The 23,273-nt window shown below is 45.7% G+C and overlaps 1 protein-coding gene across 5 annotated transcripts in view; it reads right to left on the bottom strand.

Annotated features, from left to right (window-relative positions):
• Positions 1 to 9,769: 9,769 nt before the first annotated feature.
• Positions 9,770 to 23,273, bottom strand: part of LOC146207060 (WD repeat-containing protein 11-like) — a 160,010-nt gene continuing 146,506 nt past the window's right edge. For all 5 annotated transcript variants that reach the window (XM_084595708.1, XM_084595782.1, XM_084595880.1 and 2 more), the window contains one exon: positions 9,770 to 9,969. In XM_084595708.1, the coding sequence (XP_084451834.1) occupies positions 9,800 to 9,969 (170 nt within the window). In that variant the 3' untranslated portion in view covers positions 9,770 to 9,799. The remainder of the gene's footprint in view (positions 9,970 to 23,273) is intronic.

Genomic DNA, 23,273 nt, shown 5'->3' with positions numbered 1-23,273 from the left:
GGAGGCGCTGCTCTACCGCCTTTCCACCTACTCTATATGACAGGTTAAAACCCAGGTTACTGTCGTGTATCCTCCGTTCCAGGTTTATCATATAAAGCATGAACAGCACCGGTGATAGAGGACAGCCTTGTCTTAATCCTTTGCATACTTTGACATCCTCCGTACTTCTTATCCCTTCCCACGTAATTTCTACTTTGTTATCCCGGTATATTTCCTGTAGGAACTCTATTATCTCATAACCGCTACCTTCTTTTAATATGTTCCACAGGAGTTCCCTGCTTACGTTGTCGTACGCCCCGTTTATGTCCAGGAAGGCCAAATACAAAGGTCTATTTTCCACTCTAGATATTTCGATGCATTGGGTAAGCACGAACAGGCAATCATCTAAGCGCCTACCATTTCTAAAGCCGTTCTGAAGTTCTCCGAGTATCTTGTTACTTTCAACCCATGCTTGCACCTTTAATTTCACCGCCTGCATGGCTAACCTGTACATTACAGATGTTATGGTAATCGGCCTGTAGGATTTTATGTGCATCCTTTCTCCTTTCCCTTTATAAATCAAATTCATTTTACTCTGCCGCCAGCTGTCCGGAATTTGCTTATTCGCTATGACTGTTTCCAAAGCTTTTAACAACGTTTCCTTACTTTTTGGACCGAGTTCATTAATCAGCTTGATCGGAATTCCATCTATTCCTGTAGATGTGTTTTTAGGAATATTTTTTTCTGCCTTTTTCCAGTTTAGATTGGTCAGTTCTAAGGTGCTTTGTATTCTGCTACCTTGTGTTGCTTCCTGATTTGCGGAGATTACCCTATCGTCGTTCTTAAATGACTCGGCTATAACTGATGTAATGTAGTTCACTGCTGTAGTACCCACCCAGTTTGCAGCGCTCCTGGCGGCGGCCGCCGGCATTCATCGCTCATGGTGCCACCCGGGAGGCCTCGTTCGGCACACTAGCCAATATATTCTAGGCACTATAATATAAGCTATGGTGGCTAGAAAGGTTAGGTGATGCGAGCGGGCCGAGAGCGCCGCTCCTACGTTTCATGCCTCGCGTAGGTGGCGCTGCTCTCAGCACTTCGATGCGTACTGGGCTCGCGCTGGGGTAACCTGCGGTTGCAGCGCAGTCATACCAACAAAATGTTAAAATTATTGTTACCACTTGAAATATTTTAACCAGGTAAGCAAAATAGGCATGTCAGGAGTGACGTCGACTGCTAATATGCTCTTTGGCACCGTGAAAGCGGGCGATGCGGCTGTGCCGGTTGTTTTGCTTGTCGCGCTACTAAATGCTGCTTAAATGACGAAGTTTTGGTCTGAAGATGCATTACATACCCTTTCCTGATGTGCACAGTGGTCGCAGTTATAAAGCTAATTATTTTGGTTTGGTATTGTGAGTTTTAAAAAGCCAAAGCGACTCGGGCTGAGGGGCGTTGCAGTCTAAGATTACAGAGAATGCAGATGACATGCGATTATTTAACGTGCGGTTACGTCGCACAGTACGCAGGCACCAGGCTAATTTGTATTCTTTGTTGTCTGCAAATTTCCGGTGCGTCTAAAGCGGGAAAGTGCAATTTTTAGCCAGATGATAGCCAGAACGTGCAACATGCGATGTGAAATGGTATTTAAGTACAGAAGGAACAAATTGCAGTTTTATTCACAAAAAACTCTCATGGATAGGCAAAGTTTTGTTTATTGCACTTAAGGGCAAGAATAATATCAACAGTGTTGAGGTTGCTGTTGAAGGCCTCAAATATACATATAATACATGTTGAATAAACACAATTTCCAGACATAACTGCTCACAACCAAATAGCAATTTAAACAACCCAGCTCAGTTTCAACAGTTTCATTCTCCCTTGCCTTTCTTTTGGAAATGAATTCTGCGTCTTCAGGTAGAAGTGTAGTCTGCTAAGAACATAGAACTTGATCACTTTGTTTGTCACAAATGTAATATGTCCATGACAACCAACCAGCTGCAGTTTGGTCATTTGGAGAATGGGTAACCAAGTCAATAAGGCTGTCTCTTCGGATTTCACGCGTACTAAAACAGCGAGTAAAGGTGTTTTCATGGGATATGTCACAGGGGCGTTTAGATTGTTTGATGGAAACACAAAACCGCCTCTGTCAACTGCACTGGTAATTAACTAGAATAGCAGCTTGGGCATGTTGGTTTGCATCTTCAGGTAACAGCGTGGAACGTGGACGGGAGCACAAGATTAGAAGACGACACAACGAGCGCTGACTTTCAACTGGCAATTAAGACACGCTGCATCTGGAACAGTTCCGTTCTTGAGACTGAGGAGTTGTCTATACATCACTCTTCACATTTTGTGCCAGCGATGCATTTCTTCGCCACATATCCAGCGATATAAAATAGCCTTGAATCACTGGCTTGAGTGATGACAGATGTGTGTTCGATGCCTCAGTCTTTGAGAACTTCATTTGCCTCACTCAGGTCTCCCACATAAGAAGCTGGTCATGGATGATGCTTTCACTATTTTCTTTTAGCAATTGACTGGCCTTTTGCTGATAACGGTGCTTTCATTATTTTTTTAGCAATTGACTGGCCTTTTGCCTGACAATGATGCTTTCATTACCTTTTTTAGTAATTGATTGGCATTTTGCCCGACAACGGTGCTTTCATTAATTTGTTTTAGCAATTGACTGGCCTTTTGCCTGACGATGCTTTATTTTTTTTACAATTGACTGGCCTTTTGCCTGACGATACTTTCATTAATGTTTTTAGCAATTGACTCGCCTTTTGCCTGACAACGATGCTTTCATTACTATTTCTTACAATTGACTGGCCTTTTGCCTGACAACGAGTTTTCATTAATTATTTTTTAGCAATTGACTGGCCTTTTGCCGGACAACAATGCTTTCAATTATTTTTTTTAACAATTGACTGGCCTTTTGCCTGACAACAATGCTTTCATTAATTTTTTTTTTAGCAATTGACTGGCCTTTGCCTGACGACGATGCTTTCATTAATTTTTTTTAGCAATTGACTGGCCGTTTGCCTGACAACGATGCTTTCACTAATTTGTTTTAGCAATTGACACCTTTTGCCTGACAACAATGCTTTCATTATTTTTTAGCAATTGACTGGCCTTTTGCTTGGCAACGATGCTTTCATTAATTTTTTTGTTTAGCAACTGAAGCTAATTTTGCCTGACAATGGTTCTTTCACTTTTTTTTTTTTATCGGGGGGTTTCTAAATGCAAGAGAAACAGAAAAGTACGCACATGTACTACATACTCGCACTAGCACCTCGGCAAGAAAAACTACATAGGCACCAAAAAAAAACAGGATAAAATGAGCTAGGGCAAAGCCGACTGAAAAATAGCACAACAGCTCAAGCAGCATCTACAGACAAACAAGAACGAACGCGCCGGCGTGCGCCGGAGAGAATGCATCGAAGAGCTGATAGCAGCGCCACAGCGGCGGTGGCATGAACCGACGGCGCGTTTTCTCCAAGCGGCGGAATGCGCGGTCGCACCACCTCTCCTTTCTAACCACCATAATATAAGCTATGGTGGCTAATATAAGCTGCACGGTAGAGCAACTAATAATGTGTAAAAAAGGGTGGCTTTTTGGGCTTGTTGGTGCGTCTAATAATGTCTAATAATGTCTAATTCTGTCTAATAATGTGTACTTATGCTTTATGGTACATAGCTGCCATCTTTTTTTTTTTTACCTGATGCTCATTTATCATAGAGTTAATACAAAGTCTTTGTATTAACTCTATGTCATTTATAGACCAAAGCCGATCTGTGACATAAGCACGATGCGGTGGCGCTTCTATCGCCAGCGTTGTCCGACGGGGGGTGAAAAATAGGCTTAGCGCCCATAGGAATACATGGAAGCGAAATATTCCAAAGCAGTTTTCTCATTTCACGGGTCATCTGTGATGTCGTTATTCGGTACAGAGCAACCATGTACGTCCTAGAACAGATCACGAAAGTATCAAATCTGATTAACGAGGCGAAGTATTTTTAAAACACCACGAAACGTATGCGGGTGCGAGTTGGGAGGGCAACCCATAGAAACGTGTAAACACAACTTACCGCAACAATTTACTCGGTTGAGCAGCGTTGAACCCTTCTCATTTTTTGGTGAACGTCTTGTATCACGCCGTGACATCATGTTGCATGGCACACTACATTCCCTTGCAAGTACTGCAAGTCTGACGAATTGCAGGACAATTCACAGCACGATAAACTGAACGCGCACAGTTGCAGACGGCGATGCGCCACCGGCGCTGTCACTAGCAGACGCTCCGGAGCTGGAGGCGGCCGCGGTGGGTATCGCCAGATACGCTGTCGTCTGCTGCAATGCGCGAATCTCGTTCGGTTCATATTGTCGTATGGCGTTTGACAACATGCTTTTTAAATGTAATTCTGTCTAGCACGTATCACTGGAGCGACAGTATTATCAAGCTTATTTACCCTAAGCGGCAGCATATCAGACTGTAAGCAAAACCGCGTGATTCGCTACACCCAGCTTGCCTTTTGGCGGTGTCTGGATTCATAACGCAGGTTATTCGGGGAGTTTTAAAAGTAGACTGCCTCCGCAATGACGCACCCTACTTTATCACACACTTCTTCAAAGCGCTGGTCAACGTTTAACGACCGGCCACCACTTCTGATGCTCTGTGAAATGAGAAAAATATTCCGGTAAGTTCTGTTTACATGTATTTCTACGGGTCGCCCTCCCAACTTGCACCCTCATACGTTTCGCGGTATTTTAAAAATACTTCGCCTCGTTAATGAGATTTCATACTTTTGTGATCTGTTCTAGGATGTTCATAGTTGCTTTGTACTGAATAACGACATCACAGGTGCCCTGTGAAATGAGAAAACTGCTTAGAAATATTTCGGTTCCATGTATTCCTATGGGCGCTAACCCTATTTTTCACCCCCAGTCGGCTGCGACGCCGCGAGCGCCCCCTTTGTTTGTAAACACGGTGTTGGTCTATAGTTTCACACAACTCAAACAATGCCATGCTTGCTGCTGTTGCCTACTAGCTTCAAAAGATGTAAACTGGAAAAGTAAAAATGGTGCAGAAAGGAATAAGTTTCAAGAGAACTATATGTCGGGCGCAGACACAGTCATGTACAGTATGTCGCTACTATTTAGACATTGATAATAAAGTTTGTCAACACCACCACCACTATTTAGACATTGATGCAATAGTGCTTTGTTAACACGTGTGCAAGTTTACTGAAAGCAGTTTGTGACACCTTTCAGAGCTAACTTGTTGACGAGATTATTTAGCGCTTAGCAGGAAATTGCAGCGGAATGTGCGGCTGGGTGTAAATGTTGAAAATGCTTTGCTGTAGAAAGAACAAGCAATCTGATATCAGGTGCAGGAGGCACACAGCAATTAATGCCAGATGATGTGCCTTTAACCGTGTATTTAGCAGTGCGAAAATAGAGCATTAGAAAAGTGAGAAATGGAAACGTTGGACATCTAGTATCAAAGAAAAACAAGATTTGTGGGAAAGCCTCAGTTCGCAAGCAAACATTTCAACAAGAGGACTTCTCTTCGTCCAGGTGAAGACCGATCCTGCTTGCTTGTAAACTGAGGCTCATGCTCAACCCTTGTTTAGTTTTATTTGATACTGTGTATACATCTTAATTCCCCTCATTCTGGTGAGTGCTTATGCACACTTGCAATACTCTTGTGCACTGCATATGCAGAAAAACGTTCAAGAAGTTTTTCACTCACTCACGTGGCTCTGCTATTCCACTATTTGTTTTTTGTACACTTTGTAGTGAATAATTGTTACCAGTTGAATAAAGAAACAAAAGCCCAAAACTTTAAGTTGTTTATTAGAAAAAAAACAACAAAAAAAAAAACTAGCCATAGAGCCTTTCAATCGTGCTTAAAATATTTCATAGAGAGCACGCGCCCTTCAAGCGAACCACGAAAAAAGTTGCCGAAATCACCCCGACCATGCACATTCTTCGCGAGTCGTAGAGAAAAACTGATGCGTATTTATTGACAGGAAAGTGTAAAGCTTTTCCACGCGAAACCTCAGCACCGCTAACAGCTTGTTACTTGAACTGTTTAGCATTTTGTTTTACTCATTTTACAAAAAACGCTAACTTTGATCAAAAATAGCTTTTACACTAAATGAGGCAGCAAATGATATTTTCAAGAAAAAGCAAGTCCTGCACGACCTCCAACTGTGCAAAAAATCTCTGCAGCACAATGCGTTATCTTGAAAGTTATTGTATATACAATTAGTACCTATTTTATACACTTTTCAAAGGCACGTGGCTAATAAATTAAGCTACACAGGCTCTTAAAAATACTTAACCATGTTCATTAGCATCTAATCTCAAAACATCTTGAATGGTTTTTCTCCAGGTGCAAAAGGTTTTGCACAATTTTGCATTTCCTGAGACAAGTAGAGCTGAAAAGCAGTTTCTTACCTTTGCGTTTTCCTTTACAGTTTAAACACCTTTGCAGCTACTTATAAACCAAATCACCTTTCGAAAGCAGAGAAAATAAGCTTTCCAAAGATATTAAACCACATTTATAAATTAAACGAGTGAGGCACAGTCAATGCATGAATATCTCTTTACCGCTGGAGTGGGACCGCCACCTTAAGCAGAAAACTGTTTTCTATCGAGATGAAGACCGCTTCAAACAGTCAAAGAAGTGAGCATTTTTTTTGCTGTGCAGTCAAAACTTGTGTCAGGACTCAAAAGTACTCCATGATCACCATTTCATTACGAATGACAATGAGGCCTGCCTTCACAAATCTCGAACCGAAAAATGGTTCCGGTGCCATTACAGTTTGTGAAAAGGACCAGTGCTGACAAAATCTATACTATATTTTTCGACCTTTTCCTGCTTATACAAAGTCGACTTACAGTGAAATTAGCCCATTTGTAATTAGAATGCAGCAATCTTTTGATACAAGCCAATTTCAAATGGTCGCCTGTCCCTTCAACCTTTCGTTGGGGATGTAAAACACCTACAGATGCTACAGTGCCTATTTACCCCAACACAAAAACTCGACCTAACCAAAAACCTATTTATGAAGCTCCTAATTCATCAAACAAATTTTGATTCCCCAGCAAGTACCCATTGGTTTTATTGTGCTCATCAACCCAAATTAACGAAACTAACCAACTTGATTTAACAAAGTTTTTCTGTAATAAGCAAGAAAACTGATTTCTCATTTTCCCCGCATATATCTCATGCTTTCTGCACAGTACACCTTGAACACAGTGAACCATGTATTTTAGGTGCAGATGGACAGTGTAGACCTCTTTTTCCCCAATGCGACCTCCGTCATCCAGTCCTTTTCTGGCTTTGAAAAGCACACGTCATCCAGGCTTTGGTGTTCGAGGTGTGCAGAAAGCACGGCGTGTATGTGAGAAAAATAAGATACTATATAAATCACTTTTTTTTGCTCTAAGTGTGTGTACAAGTGCATGGTGATAGACAACTTGGAGCTGAAGCAAGCCATTTTTATGGAGATGGTGACAGCATCGTTAACTGCTTCAGAAATGTTTTTGAGCCCCCGCATCCATCTCATATCTTAGCCAGCTGATGGCTGCAGACTTAAGGCTGAATCGCATGCACGCGAAAACTCACGCGAACAGAAATGCATGTGTCGCTTGGCTCGTCGCTCGGATCTGCCGAAATAGAAAATTTCGCTCGTTCGCCCGGAAGTAACCGTACGTCACTGTCGCTCATTTCGCATGCTTTTTTCATTTTGCTGTGTTGCATTGTGATTGTGCACTACCACGTAAATATTTCGCTTTGTACGAACAATGGTGGATAGCCAAGGATTCAAAGAACGTCTAATCACAACCGAAACAACAATAAAAACAATGGGTCACGTGACTATTCGTGCTGATTACAGTGCAAGTTCACACACATTCGATACGGTTTGCTGTAAATACATTTTACTTTGCCATGTTGTCGCAAAATAACTTTAATTCTTGCAATCGTTATGACTGCTGTTGGATTTGGCAATAGTTTTGCGGTGTACTACGCCACTATGCCAGCCAAATGCCAGCCACACAACCTACACAGAGCGTTGTCGCCGTTTCGCTCAGTTCGCGCTGTCGCGTGCATGCGTCTTCCCCAGTAGGCGACGGAGCGAACCATGATCGCTTTCGCTGCGCCGCCTTGTCGTGTCGCTCACTTTTTCGCGCACATGTGATTCCCGCTTTAATGTGCGCCAATGCAGACAACAGAGGCCCTAGATGAATTACCAAGCACCACTGCAGAATTGGGCCTATGAGAAGTGTGTTCGGCCACTGCTAGCAAAGTGCAATTTTCTCACTGCAAAATAAATTTGCGCGACACCGAGATGTGTTGTTTCACACAAAATACCCTCAGAAAAATACCTTTAGACTGTAAGAAGCTATCAGGTCATTTTGCATAGTATGGAACATTCTTCTTAGCCTATTATCACGAATACCTCTTATGAAGTGCGCACATTAAAAAAAAAAAAAAAAACATTACCTGAGAGCTGAAGCGGGAAGCCAAGATCGACATTTTTCTGGCTAGTGAGATGGTGGCAGCATCATGAAGAGTAACATGGCGCTTTATCATCATTAAGTGCTTCAGAAGTTGTGTTCAAAGTACCTACTACTCTCAAAGCTCTTTAGCTTATGCCATTACGACGGATATTGCGAAAACAAAATACATACACACAATGCACCTTCAGGCTTTCACCGTAGAAGCCACACATTTGCTAATTAATGTACACTAAAAAAAAGAATTACTAGCATAAAAAAAGTATCTTGTCGCATGGCAACTGTCTCACTGCAACCACCCACCAAGACTATGTTCTCCTTGCTCTATTACGAGGAAGTTTGTTGTACTGTGCACACATTAAAAAGGAGCTGCCTGATGCTATAGTAGGTACACACCTGTACTCACAGCAACTGCAGTGCTGTACTTGAGCAGGGTAGACGAGGCTGCCACAATTTTTTATTGCATCTTTCGCACTGGTGTGCACTTGTGAAAGTTAGCTGCCTGGTTTTGGCAAGCATTCACTTCAAGGCTAATGACGACAGCCTTTTTAATAAAGTAATGCATGTGCCATGTGATGACATTCACTTCAAGGCTAATGACGACAGCCTTTTTAATAAAGTAATGCATGTGCCATGTGATGAGAGTTTTCCTGAGGTGTGCTTATTTTTTACAAAGCAAAAGATGAGTACTCCACAGCATGTTCTGAGGTTTTTAATAACCTACCTTCCTTGCTTGGCATTTTAGTGTTGCATAAGCACTTGCAGACCCGTTGTTGCGATATGCTTGGACCTTTCATGTGCATGCAAATTTAACCACCTTGGTGTGGACTACACGTGCAAACTGCAGTTGACATGAGAGAATTTTAACATTGCTAATATTGAGCTATGTAGGCACGCTAGTGCTGGTGCCACCCATCTGTTCAGCTGTCTTGGCATTTATGAGGTGTTATGGCTCTAAACTCATAGCCCAGCTTGGCTCATTATCTCACACGGCAGTGGCTACCCGACAGGGTAGGCATAGATTCAAGTAAAAATAGGTGGACTCATTTTTCGGCCCTACTGGACCCCTCTGGGGTCTCTCACAGCCGCTTGAATGTGTCTCCACTGAGCATCTTTAAAACCTCACTTTCTAGACATATCATCGCTTAATATGCCACAGTGCTTTTCGTATAAAGGTGTTTGCAGGTAAGCCTCCTCCTATCTAAGCTGTTGGATGGTCTGGAAAAAACAACTTGTGCCATTCAAATTTACCACACAATATTCGGAACCAACAAAAGCTGCATATTTTTATTACAGTTGAAAGGTGGGTCCTTCCTCCTCATCCAGCAGCATTTCGACTTCTCTGTACAAATCAGCTGCCAGTTCCCCAGCAAGGCAGCAGAAATGCAGGCTGGCTTTTTTGTTTCCTATGGAATGCAGATACCTAGCATAATCAAACCATATGTTTTGGTAGAGGCTTGCTACATGCTTGTCAAGGAAGATGCACAAGTGAGCATTAAAAGTACCAAATAACATGAGGACCAAAAGATGCACTACGAGTGCAGATTTGTCATGATATACAATTTTTATATGCACCAACGGTTGAAATTGCAGGATAAGAAAGGAAAGTAACAGTTTACAAACATACAAGAATAAAGCGAAATCAACTCGTGCTGAGGATTGATGATGTAATATGATTAGTCTTGCCTGAGAGCTTGTACAACACTCCTGTGCTAAATTTTGACTAACGTGAATCAGCATCACTGTTTCCATCATTCTTGCTGAGCTCACATCAGCCAGTCTGCCCTAAATACTGGACGGCACATGACCTGATACACGACACCTCTGGTGCACTCAACGAAAATCTTGTCATGGAGAACTACGAGCCCAGAGGTTCGATGTCTCAAGATGGGCAGATGCGGGCTGGTTTCACTGGACAAAGATATAGTATCAATCTGAGACCACTGCTCACATCATTTTTTAGATCAAGTGAAAGATGAACATATGAAATGTCTGCGAATTTCTTTCTTGCAACCTTGCATTGTTGCTAGATAATGTGAACTGCTTTAGTGAGTTCTCCAAGAATGTTGTACAAACATTAGGATAAGAGAGTGCGGGGGTATCACCAAAAACTGGGGAAGCCTGCCGCAGTTCGAACAGATAATGAGGTTACAATCCTTGATGCAAGTTGAGTTTACTGTGGACTGTTTGTCATCTTTGTAACATGACAGTATTAGCATTGTCATCACATCAGAAACCTTGCATTCTTTGCAACAGAATTCTCTGATTGGTAGAGAGAGGTGATGTGACCTTGTGATGTAAACCAAACAGCGCTCAAGTAACCAGGTCATCTGATTGGCTGGTGGGTCGATTCACAAAATTCCTTCAAGAACTATATCTGTAGCTTTTATCAATGAAAATAGCTTAGAAAAGCTTTGTCTTCACAACCCCTTCTTTTACAGTAAGGAAAACATGGTAGTGTGGCTGGGTGTGCACGATGTTTGGAGCACTTCCCATTTCACAAGGAGCATAATGCAGTGAAACATGGTATGTTGATAAAAACTATCACCAAAGGTTTGTCATTACTGGCAAGCCCTCTACAGGTCTTCCAAGTTGTATGAAATATAACTGACGCCACAAGAGTACAAGTTTTCGTTTGCACGTGATACCAAATGAATGCACCATGCTGAACAGGCAAGTAGGCACATTGCTCAGCAGCTTGTAAAATGTCATAAAATGGTCTCATCACAATTCTTTTTTCGCAGAGTAAAAATCCTGGCACAGCTCCTAGAGGTGCTTAGTTTTCCCTTCCTCGAAACCATGTGCTGTTGTCTTCTTTTACATTTGTGTTTAGAGGAATATGGGGTATAAGAAACGGTCGTATCTGCATATTATTGTCTATGCATGCATATATGTGACGTTGGCACTCTGCCGAAATAAGGGACCTGTCAAGCCGTCAACCCCCCCATCTGTATTTGATGGCAAACAAACAATTTCATTTCAAATAATTTACCCCTCCTCTAGGCAGACAAACATTTTTTTTCCATTTGTGGAAGTGCAGAAAAGAAGATTGTAGGCTGATGAATGTCAGGTAAAATGCCTCAACAGCAGTTACTATTAAAATTGTCGATACATACCTGTCGATCGACTGGCCACATAATGAAAAAGAACTAAGAAATAAAGTGTTTTTTTCTGGTTTTCAATTCTACACAGCAAGGTAGTTTGCTGCACTTTTTCCTCTGGAATATGCCAAACTCAACTTTCATGGATGATGCCACTGCCATACCAACCGCCCTGGTACAGCCAGAAATTGGCATCCAACACGAAAGATGCGCAATTTTCAGCACAACGAAATAGCGTTAACTTGACCTCCATTAGTATGTGGATAGGATACCAGCTGATGCATTAATCAATTTGGACAAGGGAAGGGTTTCACCGGTTAATTCCGACATGCAGAACTCCATGTTGCATGTAACTCGGGCGCTATGGGAGGCAGCAGCATAGTTTCACTTTTGCTTATTCCACATGCTGCTTTTAGGCTTACTTTGGGATGGCATCCATGTACACCTCTTTCACAGCAGAGCCGCACTTTCGTCCACAAGTTGGGATTGTAGTGAATGAGAGGAACATATTGTTATGGGAAACGTACACAGCGGTAAACGCTAGATAACTGTCAGAAGCACACACCACCAGAACGAACCCAGCTTAGTCTGAGCGTCGTCTTCTTCACAACACACCACACCAGCGCGTCGTCATCGTCTCAATATTGCGCACCGTAACAGTATTCCTCGCGCGGGAGAAGCACCGTCCCGGTGCTGCCTACACAGGAGAACTTGAATGGTATGGTTTCAGATGGGCGACCTGCACGATTTCTGGATGAGGGGTTGTTGAAGGATACTTGGGCTGTAGAGGAGCGATCTCATAGGTCACATCGGTGACTTGTCGCAGGACGTAGTAAGGACCCACGTAACGAGGCAGAAGTTTTTTGCACATGCCCACACGGCGGGCCGGAAGCCAAAGAAGCACGAGGGAACCAGGAGGGTAGTCAATGTTTTGGTGATGTAGGTCATAACGACGCTTTTGCAAGCACTGAGACGCGCCAAGCCGGTCTCGAGCGATGTGGCGGGCGGCATCAGCGCGGGCGATGGCATCCGAAGCGTAACTACAGGAAGAGTCGTCAAGAGGCAGCAAGGTGTCGAAGGGGAGTAAAGGGTCGCGGCCGAAAAGTAGATAAAAGGGAGAGTATCCGGCGGTATCATGGCGTGAGAAGTTATAGGCGAACGTGACGAAAGGTAAGGAGATGTCCCAGTCACGATGGTGATCGGACACATACATAGATAGCATGTTGGTGAATGTGCGATTAAGGCGCTCAGTAAGACCGCTGGTTTGCGGATGGTAGGCCGTGGTGAATTGGTGACGAGTAGCGCATGAGCGGAGAAGGTCATGAACCACTTTAGAAAGGAAACAGCGGCCACGATCTGTGAGCAGTTGACGCGGAGCGCCATGAATCAAGATTATGTCATGCAAAAGAAAGTCTGCAACGTCGGAGGCGCAGCTAGTGGGGATGGCTCTGGTTACAGCATATCGGGTAGTATAATCAGTCGCCACAGCAATCCATTTGTTTCCAGAAGTCGACATCGGAAAAGGCCCAAGAAGATTGAGGCCCACACGAGAAAACGGCTCAGTCGGCACTGAGATTGGTTGCAGGGGCCCACTAGGTTGAAGCGAGGGTGTCCTATGGCGCTGACATAGCTCACAAACGGCGACATAGCGACGGACAGAGCGGTAGAGACCTGGCCAGAAAAATCGGCGTCGCACACGGTCGTATGTGCGTGATACTCCCAAGTGTCCTGCTGTAGGGGCGTCGTGAAGTTGGGCGAGGACAGTAGAGCACAGATGAGCTGGAACAACCAGTAAAAGGTCCGTGCCATCTGGACGCATATTGCGTCTGTGTAATGTCTCATTATAGAGCACAAACATGCTGGCAGAAGAATCGGAATTGTTGCGCAGCTGGCCTATAATTGGTTGCAGGGCAGGATCACGATGCTGTTCAGAGGCGATATTTATAAAGCCCGAGATGGACAAAATGTAGTCGTCAGCAGTAGGGTCGGACAAATCGGGAGGATTTACGGGATGGCGGGACAAGCAGTCAGCGTCTTGGTGTAAGTGGCCGGACTTGTATACTACAGTAAATTGGTACTCTTGTATTCGCAAGGCCCAGCGACCTAAACGGCCAGTGGGGTCCTTAAGTGAGGACAGCCAACACAAAGCATGATGGTCTGTCACTACACAGAAGGACCGCCCAAACAAATAAGGGCGAAATTTGGTCAGCGTCCAAACAAGTGCAAAGCATTCCCGCTCTGTAATTGAATAATTGTGCTCAGAGGACGAAAGCAGGCGGCTGGCATAAGTAATGACGCGGGAGGACCCATGCTGGGACTGGGCAAGGATAGCACCAATACCATGGCCGCTTGCGTCGGTGCGCAGTTCGGTAGGTGCAGAAGGATCGAAGTGCGCCAGAACAGGTGGTGTAGTGAGGGCGGAAATAAGCGTTGTGAAGGCATAGGCTTGGTCACAACCCCATGTGAAAGGTACGTTTTTTTTTTCAGAAGAGAGGTAAGCGGACGAGCGATGTCTGCGAAGTTCCGAATGAAGTGGCGGAAGTAGGAGCAAAGGCCAAGGAAGCTTCGCATGTCACTTGAGCTACGCGGAGTAGGGAACTCGCGCACGGCTTGAACTTTGTCAGGGTCGGGCTGCACACCATTTGCATCAACCAAATGACCCAGGACTTTGATTTGGCGCTGACCGAAGCTGCATTTTTTGGCGTTCAGTTGAAGACCGGCACGATTGAAGACCGGCACGACGAAAAACGGCCAAAACTGTAGAAAGTCGATCAAGGTGGATTGCGAACGTGGAAGAGAAAACGACATCATCTAAGTAGCATAAACATGTTGTCCACTTGAAGCCACGGAGGAGGGAGTCCATCATGTGCTCGAATGTCGCAGGAGCGTTACAGAGTCCAAATGGCATCACCTTAGCTTTGTCGACGACATTGAAGCTCACATTATCATTTTAACCGAAACATGGTTAACTGAAGAAGTCCTTGATAATGAATTGCTTTCCACTAATCTGAACTTCACCATTTATCGTCGAGATCGCAGTAGCCGTCGAGGGGGTGGCGTACTTATAGCTGTAAAAAATACACTATCATCATCCTTAGTTTGCCACGACGACGTACTCAAATTATCGTGGATTTGTGTCCATACTTCAACTGTGAAAGCTGTATTTTGCATTAGTTACAGGCCACCCGATCATGGTCTATCTTTTAGCAACTCACTGTACAATAGTCTAACATATATCAGGGACAACTTCCCCAACTCACCTATTTTTCTATTTGGCGATTTTAATTTTCCCAAGATTAACTGGCCTCTACTTAGCGTACCTGGCAATTCACAATCCAGTGAGCCCAAGCAATTTCTCGATCTAACTCTTGATTTCAATCTTCATGAGTCCATATCACTTCCGACGAGAGGGAGTAACACTTTTGATCTTTTGCTGACGAGCAGTCCTGACGACATTAAAAACGTAACGATTGTCCCTGGAATCAGTGACCACGCTTTCCTACACATTTCCATATCACTGCTGCTAGAAGTAAGATTAGCGTCTCAAAAGATAATCTTCGACTATAAAAAAGGGAACTTTGAAGCTATGAAGGACGAACTTGCATAGTTTCACACATACTTTCTCGAGTCCTACTTGTCGAGAACGGTTAATCATAACTGGGAATTATATAAAACAACATTAATAAACCTAAGAAACAAATACATCCCTAAAATAAATATAAAATCTGATCATACCAATGAGTGGTTCACCGTAAGTCTGAAACGTCTCCTAAACAGGAAAAAAAACGCCTTTATCGATCAGCAAAGTCATCTAACAGCCATGCTACGTGGGACCGATATCACCAGTCTGCAAAAACATATTGTTACGTGGAAGATTTGCAGTCCCAAAGCTGTCCGCACAACTAACGTTGATGAGGGCACCGATTTCACAACACTCAGCGTCGTCGTCTTCTCCGAGTCTGTTGCACTTCTTCATCCTCATCACGAACAGCGAATATAGCTAAGTAACACTACCCCCCCCCCGCGGGAAAAGCACAGTCCCGGTGCGGTCTATGCTAGCGAAATAGAACGTTGATGATAGGGCTTTAGACGGGACACATGCACTATTTCGGAGGTTGGAGCTGTGGACGGGGACTTCGGAACCACAGATTCAACTTCGTAGGTGACGTCGGTCACGGGGCGCAAAACACGGTAAGGGCCAGTGTAACGGGGCAAAAGTTTTTCACACAAGCCCACTCGACGGCACGGGAGCCACAGCAAAACGAGAGATCCAGGAGTGTAGTGGACATCACGGTGGCGGCTGTCGTACCGGATCTTTTGAGAGTCTTGGGATGCAGAGAGCCTGGCATGAGCTATCCGGCGGGCATCATGAGCGCGGGTGACGGCATCAGTAGTGTAAGTACTGGTGGCATCTGCCGCGGGTAGAGAGGTGTCGAAGGGTAGTAACGGGTGTCGGCCATATAATAAATAAAATGGGGAGTATCCAGCGGTAGAATGGACAGGTGAATTGTAGGCGAATGTGACAAAGGGGAGATGAACGTCCCAATCTCGATGGTCGTCAGACACATACATGGCCAGCATGTCTGTGAGGGTACGGTTTAGACGTTCCGTGAGGCTGTTGGTCTGGGGGTGATATGCGGTGGTGAATTTGTGGCGAACGGAGCACGGACGGAGAATTTCGTCAACCACTCGCGACAGGAAACAGCGGCCACGGTCAGTTAGTAGTTCGCGAGGAGCACCATGATGAAGAATTACGTTTTCTAGAAGGAAGTCAGCGATGTCTGTGGCGCAGCTGGTCGGGATGGCTCGGGTAATAGCGTACCGAGTAGCGTAATCGGTGGCGACGGCGATCCATTTGTTCCCCGAGGTGGAAACTGGAAAGGGGCCAAGGAGGTCAAAGCCTATACGAGAAATAGGGTCAGTTGGTATGGGTATCGGCTGCATATGGCCTGAAGGCGAAATTGTGGGCTTCTTCCGACGCTGACACAGTTCACATGCGGCAATGTACTGCTGGAGAGCCCCGGTACTCTGGTAGAGCCCCGGCCAGTAGAAACGTCGGCGCAGGCTGTCGTATGTGCGAGAGACACCCAAGTGGCCAGCCGTGGGAGCATCATGGAACTGTTCAAGGATGGTGGAACGCAGGTGTTTGGGAACGACAAGCAAAAGTTCTGTGCCATCTGGTCGCATATTACGTCGGTATAGGGTGTTCTCGTGGAGCACAAATAAGGCAAGAGATGGGTCAGGGCGGTCGGAGGTAAGACGGAGGATAATGGAATGCAGAGAAGGATCTAAGTGCTGTTCCTTGGCAATGTGGGCAAAGGCGGAGACAGACAAGACATATGCATCATCGTCAGAGTCTGTAGGGCTAGGGGAGTCGACGGGATGACGTGACAAACAGTCTGCATCTTGGTGAAGCCGGCCGGACTTGTAGACGACGGAAAAGGTGTATTCTTGTAATCGTAGCGCCCAGCGCCCCAAACGGCCAGTAGGTTTTTTGAGAGAGGAAAGCCAGCACAAGGCATGATGGTCTGTTATCACAGTAAAATGGCGGCCAAACAAATAAGGGCGGAATTTCGTAATAGCCCAGACAAGCGCCAGGCACTCTCGCTCTGTAATAGAAAATTTTGTTCGGGTGTTGAGAGGAGGTGGCTGGCATACACAATCACCCTTGTACGGCCGTGTTGTCGCTGAGCGAGTATAGCTCCTATTCCATGGCGACTTGCGTCGGTACGGAGTTCAGTATTGGCGGAAGGGTTGAAGTGGGCCAAGACTGGTGGAGTAGTTAGAGCAGCAATAAGCTCTGAGAAAGCTGCAACTTGTTCAGGCCCCCAATAGAATGAAACGTCTTTCTTGAAGAGTTGGGTGAGCGGACAAGCAAGGACTGCGAAGTTCGGGACGAATCGTCGGAAATAAGAACATAGGCCAATAAAGCTTCGGACATCGCTGGATGAACGCGGAGTGGGAAAATCTCTGACGGCACGTATCTTGTCAGGGTCAGGCTGAACACCGGAAGCATTACCCAAGTGACCAAGCACTTTGATTTCCCGATGGCCGAAACTGCATTTCTTTGAGTTGAGTTGAAGGCCGGCGCGGCGGAATAGCTCGAGAATGGTAGAAAGGCGAGAGAGGTGGCTGTCAAAAGTGGACGAGAAAACAATGACGTCGTCTAAGTAACAAAGACAAGTCGTCCACTTGAAGCTGCGCAGCAAAGAGTCCATCATCCGTTCGAAAGTTGCAGGGGCGTTACATAGGCCAAAAGGCATGACTTTGAATTGATAAAGGCCGTCAGGGGTGATGAACGCTGTTTTTTCACGGTCTCTCTCGTCGACAGAAATCTGCCAGTAGCCGGAACGAAGGTCGATGGATGAAAAGTAGCTGGCTCCATGCAAACTATCAAGCGCGTCGTCAATGTGCGGAAGAGGATATACATCTTTTTTGGTTATCTTATTCAAATGACGGTAGTCAACGCAGAATCTCCAACTGTTATCCTTCTTCTTGACCAACATGACAGGGGATGCCCAGGGGCTACTGGAAGGCTCGATTACGTCGTTCGCTAACATCTTTTCGACCTCCGTTTGAATGACGCGTCGCTCGGCAAGCGAAACGCGATAGGGCCGCCTGTGAATAGGACTGGCGTCACCGGTGTCAATGCGGTGGGTGACAACTGTCGTTTGACCCAATAGGCGGGTACCGAAGTCGAAAAGGTCACTGTAGGTAAACAAAAGCTTGTGTAACACAGCGGCGAATTCAGGTTGCAGATCAGCTGCAATCATGCTGCTAAGCGGATCAGGGCGCGATGTGGACGACGAGGGATTGTTGGCAGGGATGGCAGTTGTATGATCTGTAGAAAGAGCTGAAATGGCACAATCGGTAATCGGGGACAGCGCAGCTAATGAAATTCCCTCGGGCAGAACTTGAGTTGAAAAGCTGAAGTTAAGGACAGGGAGAGTGGTGCGGTTCTGGGAGATGTGCACAATTAGATGAGGAAGGGTGACGTGCCGCTGCAGCATGACATCAGTAATGGGACAAGCGAGATAGTCGCCGTCTGGGACGGGTGGAAATGGCGACATAGGGATGTAAACGGCAGTTTCAGGAGGAAGGCGGCTAAATTGTGCTGATCGAAGGCAGGGTGAGCAGGAGGGATCTTCAGAGCAGAGAGGAAGGTCCAAGCGAAGTAGGCCGCTAGAGCAGTCAATAAGGGCAGAGTGGGCTGTTAAGAAGTCAATGCCAAGGATAACGTCGTGGGGGCATTCATGTAGGACGTTGAACAACACTGGGGCATGACGGTCAGCAATTGTAACTCGCGCCGTACACATGCCAACCACGGCAGCAGGGCTGCCATTGGCGACGCGAACTGTGGACGAGACGGCTGGCGTAAGGACTTTCTTGAGGCGACGGCGAAATGAGGAGCTGAGAACGGACAGTTGGGCGCCTGTATCAATAAGAGCAGAAACGGGAACTCCATCCACAAGGACGTCGATACAGTTATTTTGTAGGGCAGGGGTCAACAGAGGTTTTTCGGTCCGGGTCATAAATGCAGCGTCACCTCCAGGAGCTGCATTGGCTAGTTTTCCGGTGAGTGGCCAGAATATGACGGTGGCGAACTGCGGCGAGGAAGAGGAGAACGCGAACGTCGTGCTTGCAGAGATGGTGAACGGTTGGCAGCACTGACAGTGGAACCGGGGTTAGCAAGGGTCTGGTCGGGGCGAGGTGGGGAACAGCGAGGGGCATAGTCTCCGCGGCGGTCGACGTAGGTGTACTGACGAGATGGCGTGTACCAGCGACTATGACAGTGGCGGAAAATGTGGCCAACGCGAGAACAAGTAAAACAGATGGGGCGATTGTCGTGGGTACGCCATTCATTTGGGTTGCGGTAACGATATCGGGGCGAGAAACCGGTGTTGGTTGAGGTGGCAGCAACTACTGGAGGGGCAGGTCCTGAATCCGTGGTGTTGGTGGTGCTGGTAGAAGGGAGGCCCATATTCGCAACCTCTTGGCGAACAACAGCCTTAATAAGTGATATGGTAGCCAGGGTGTTGTCGGGTGTATGCGACAGCGAGGCCGCGGGAGTCATTGCCTCAAGCTCTTGGCGGACAATGAGTGTCAAAGTGCTGTCGTTAGCAGGCGGTCGAGGAGTCGGGATATCGATACAAGAGGAGCTAGCAGCCGTGTTCAGCAGCCGGTCGAAACGGTGAGATATGCGCCTCTGTTTCGCCTGCTCGAAACGTCGGCACACCTGTAGCACAGAGTCCACGGTGGAGCAATCCCTGCACAACAGGAGGTTGAAGGCATCGTAAACAATGCCTTTTACTATATGGCCGACTTTATCCTCCTCAGGCATGCCTTGGTCAATTTTGCGGCATAGAGACAGGACGTCTTGGATGTAAGTGAGATAAAACTCTGTAGACGTTTGAGCGCGAGAGGCGAGCGCTTTTTTGGCGGCAATGTGGCGGCCAATAGGCTTTCCGAATAGGTCGTGCAGCTTCTGTTTGTAAATATCCCAAGATGGTAGCTCGTCTTCGTGGGTTTCAAACCACACCCGCGCGGTCCCAGCCAAGTAAAATATTACATTCGCGAGCATGAGTGTGGCATCCCACCTGTTGTGCTTGCTCACGCACTCGTATAGGGCTAGCCAGTCGTCTACGTCGACGTCGTCGGTCCCGCAGAAGGTTCCGGGGTCACGGGGGTGGGCCATTACAACAGCAGGTGCGGCGACTGTAGAGGCAGAGGCGTCGGTAGTCATCGTGGTGGTTCCGATGTGGCGGCTGCTGCGGAGATCCAGCTTGTGACAGGGGATCGAATAGATTCACCTCCACCAAGAGATGTTACATGGAAGATTTGCAGTCCCAAAGCTGTCCGCACAACTAACGTTGATGAGGGCACCGATTTCACAACACTCAGCGTCGTCGTCTTCTCCGAGTCTGTTGCACTTCTTCATCCTCATCACGAACAGCGAATACAGCTAAGTAACAATATATTGAAAGCGTAGCTGCCGCAAAGCATAAATTCTTTTCAGTCGATCTACTTGGAATCTTGCAATCGAACCCCAACAAATTCTGGCGTATTCTATCCCCCAGGTCTAGGCTGAACCAAATAGCCCTCATGGGAACTGATGGTGAGCCAGTGGAAACAGAACAGTGTGCCGCCGTCTTGAACCTTTATTTCGTTTCGGTTTTCACCCCCGCACATAACTGTTCGACCCAGCCTCCATCAGAGTCGCCACCAGTAACGATGCCTGAGATACAGATTAATGCAAACAGTCTCAGTAACCTCATTGATTCTCTAAAATTGTCATCGGCAGGCCCTGACCATATCAATAGCAAACTACTGAAAAACACATCGGAAACCTCGTCACAGATATTACAATTAATCTTCACCCAGTCTTTCCAATCGGAGGAAATACCGGACGATTCGAAAATCGCTCAAATCATTCCAGTCTTTAAAACAGGTGACTGCAAATCAGCATCCAACTACCGTCCTATCTCTCTAACCAGTGTCCCATCTAAATTTCTCGAACACATTATATCCACGAACCTAATGACACACCTCGAATCTAACGACTTCTTTTATCCTCAACAGCATGGTTTTAGAAAACATCTTTCATGTGAAACACAGCTTGCTGAGTTCATGCATGACTTACTAGAATCCATGGACAATAACCTTCAAATAGATGCTATATTCCTCGATTACTCCAAAGCATTTGATCGCGTTCCCCACAGTCATTTACTTCAGAAACTCTCATCACTAGGAATTCCCGCCAACCTAATCTGCTGGATTGAAAATTTTCTTTGGACGCAAGCAGTTCACTTCCGCAAATGATAGCCACTCACCTCTCACCAACGTAACATCGGAAATCCCACAAGGCGCCGGACTGTCACCGCTACTATTCCTAATTTACATTAATGATCTCCCTTGTAATATAAAATCAAAATTACGTCTTTTTGCGGATGACTGCGTCATATACAGAGAGATTAGGGTGACCAATGACTCATGTTTGCTTCAATCTGATCTTAATACACTCGCCTCTTGGTCTAATAAATTCCTCCTTCCCTTAAACATTAGCAAGTGTAAATCCATGACTTTCACGAGGAAACACACTGTGAATCAGCATCAGTATAGTATTGGCTCGCTTTTCATTACCCCTGCATTATCCTACAGATATCTTGGCCTCCACCTAACACCATCCCTACCATGGGTAACCCACATTCAAAACATTTGTGCTGAAGCCTCACGCACACTCGGTTATCTGCGACGTAACTTGAAGGCCGCATCCCCGGAAATAAAGCAACTAGCCTATATAACTTTCATTCACCCAAACTAGAATATGCGTCCTCCGTTTGGCACCCATCACAAGCGTATCTCGCCACCGACCTTGAAGCCATACAGAATCGCGCCATCCGATTTATAACATCTTGCTATTCAAAGAAAACCAGTATCACAGCACTGAGACAGTCCATCGCCATTCCATCGCTCATGTCACGCCGTATCATATCTCGTCTCTGTCTTCTACATCACTTCTATTATCATCCTCGCACGAGACATGCAAAGCTACAGCCCCCCAACAGGACATCTAGCCGCCTAAACCATAATCATAGCATTGCACGTATCAACTGTCGCACCTTAGCACTAAATTCTTCATTTTTTCCGGACGCAATAGTACTGTGGAACGCCCTGCCAAACACTATCGTATCATGCACTGATCGCAAATCATTCAGGATAAAATTAAACGACCATCTTTCGTGAAGAAATCGCTGATGACGTCGGCAGAATTGTTAGCGCGCGGGGCAGGCAGCGCTTACCTTGTCTTGACTTTTTTTACGTGTGTTTGTAGTTCTGCTGACGTTGCCATCGATGACGTATACCAACCGGCTCTAGTTTCACCAGTTTCGTGAAAGCGTTTTTCTCATGCAAATTTGTATAACATTTTCGGCGTCATTTACTTATGGTATATTGTTATTTTTGTTTTTAATATTGTTTCGTCTAACCCTCGCATTATTTCTCTTGTTTCTGTTTTCTTTTCTTGTTGTTTTAATGTTTTCCTGTTCTTGTTCGCACTGTATATTGAGTTTGCTCCCCCCTTATGTAATGCCCTCGGGCCTTTAAGGGAAAAATAAATGAAATGAAATAAAATGAACCTTGCATTGATAGAGTCCGTCGGGGGTGACAAATGCGGTTTTTCGCGATCGCGTTCGTCGACAGCAATTCGCCAGTAGCCTGAACGCATGTCGATGGAAGAAAAATAGCTGGCACCATGCAAGCAGTCAAGCGCGTCATCAATTCGCGGAAGAGGGTAAACATCTTTCTTTGTTATTTGATTAAGGTGGCGATAGTCGACACAAAATCTCCAACTTTGGTCTTTCGTTTTGAACAATACGACAGGGGACGCCCAGGGACTGCAGGAAGGCTCAATAATGTTTTGCGCCAGCATCTTGTCAACTTCTTTCTGTATAGCATACCGCTCAGTAAGGGAAACACAATAAGGTCGTCTGTGGATGGGGCTGGTGTCACCCATATTGATTCGATGGGTCACAACGGATGTTTGGCACAATGTTCGGTCTCCGAAATCAAATATATCAGTGTACGACAGCAAGAGGTCGGAGAGAGCTTTGGCTTGGTCATCTGGCAGATCCGCAGATATCATGCTTGAAAAGAGGTTCGAATGG

The sequence above is a fragment of the Amblyomma maculatum genome, chromosome 1 (genome assembly GCF_055883805.1).
Source record: "Amblyomma maculatum isolate TAMU_Amacu chromosome 1, ASM5588380v1, whole genome shotgun sequence".
Taxonomy (NCBI): Eukaryota; Metazoa; Arthropoda; class Arachnida; order Ixodida; family Ixodidae; genus Amblyomma; species Amblyomma maculatum.
This window is presented reverse-complemented; position numbering and strand designations above follow the sequence as displayed.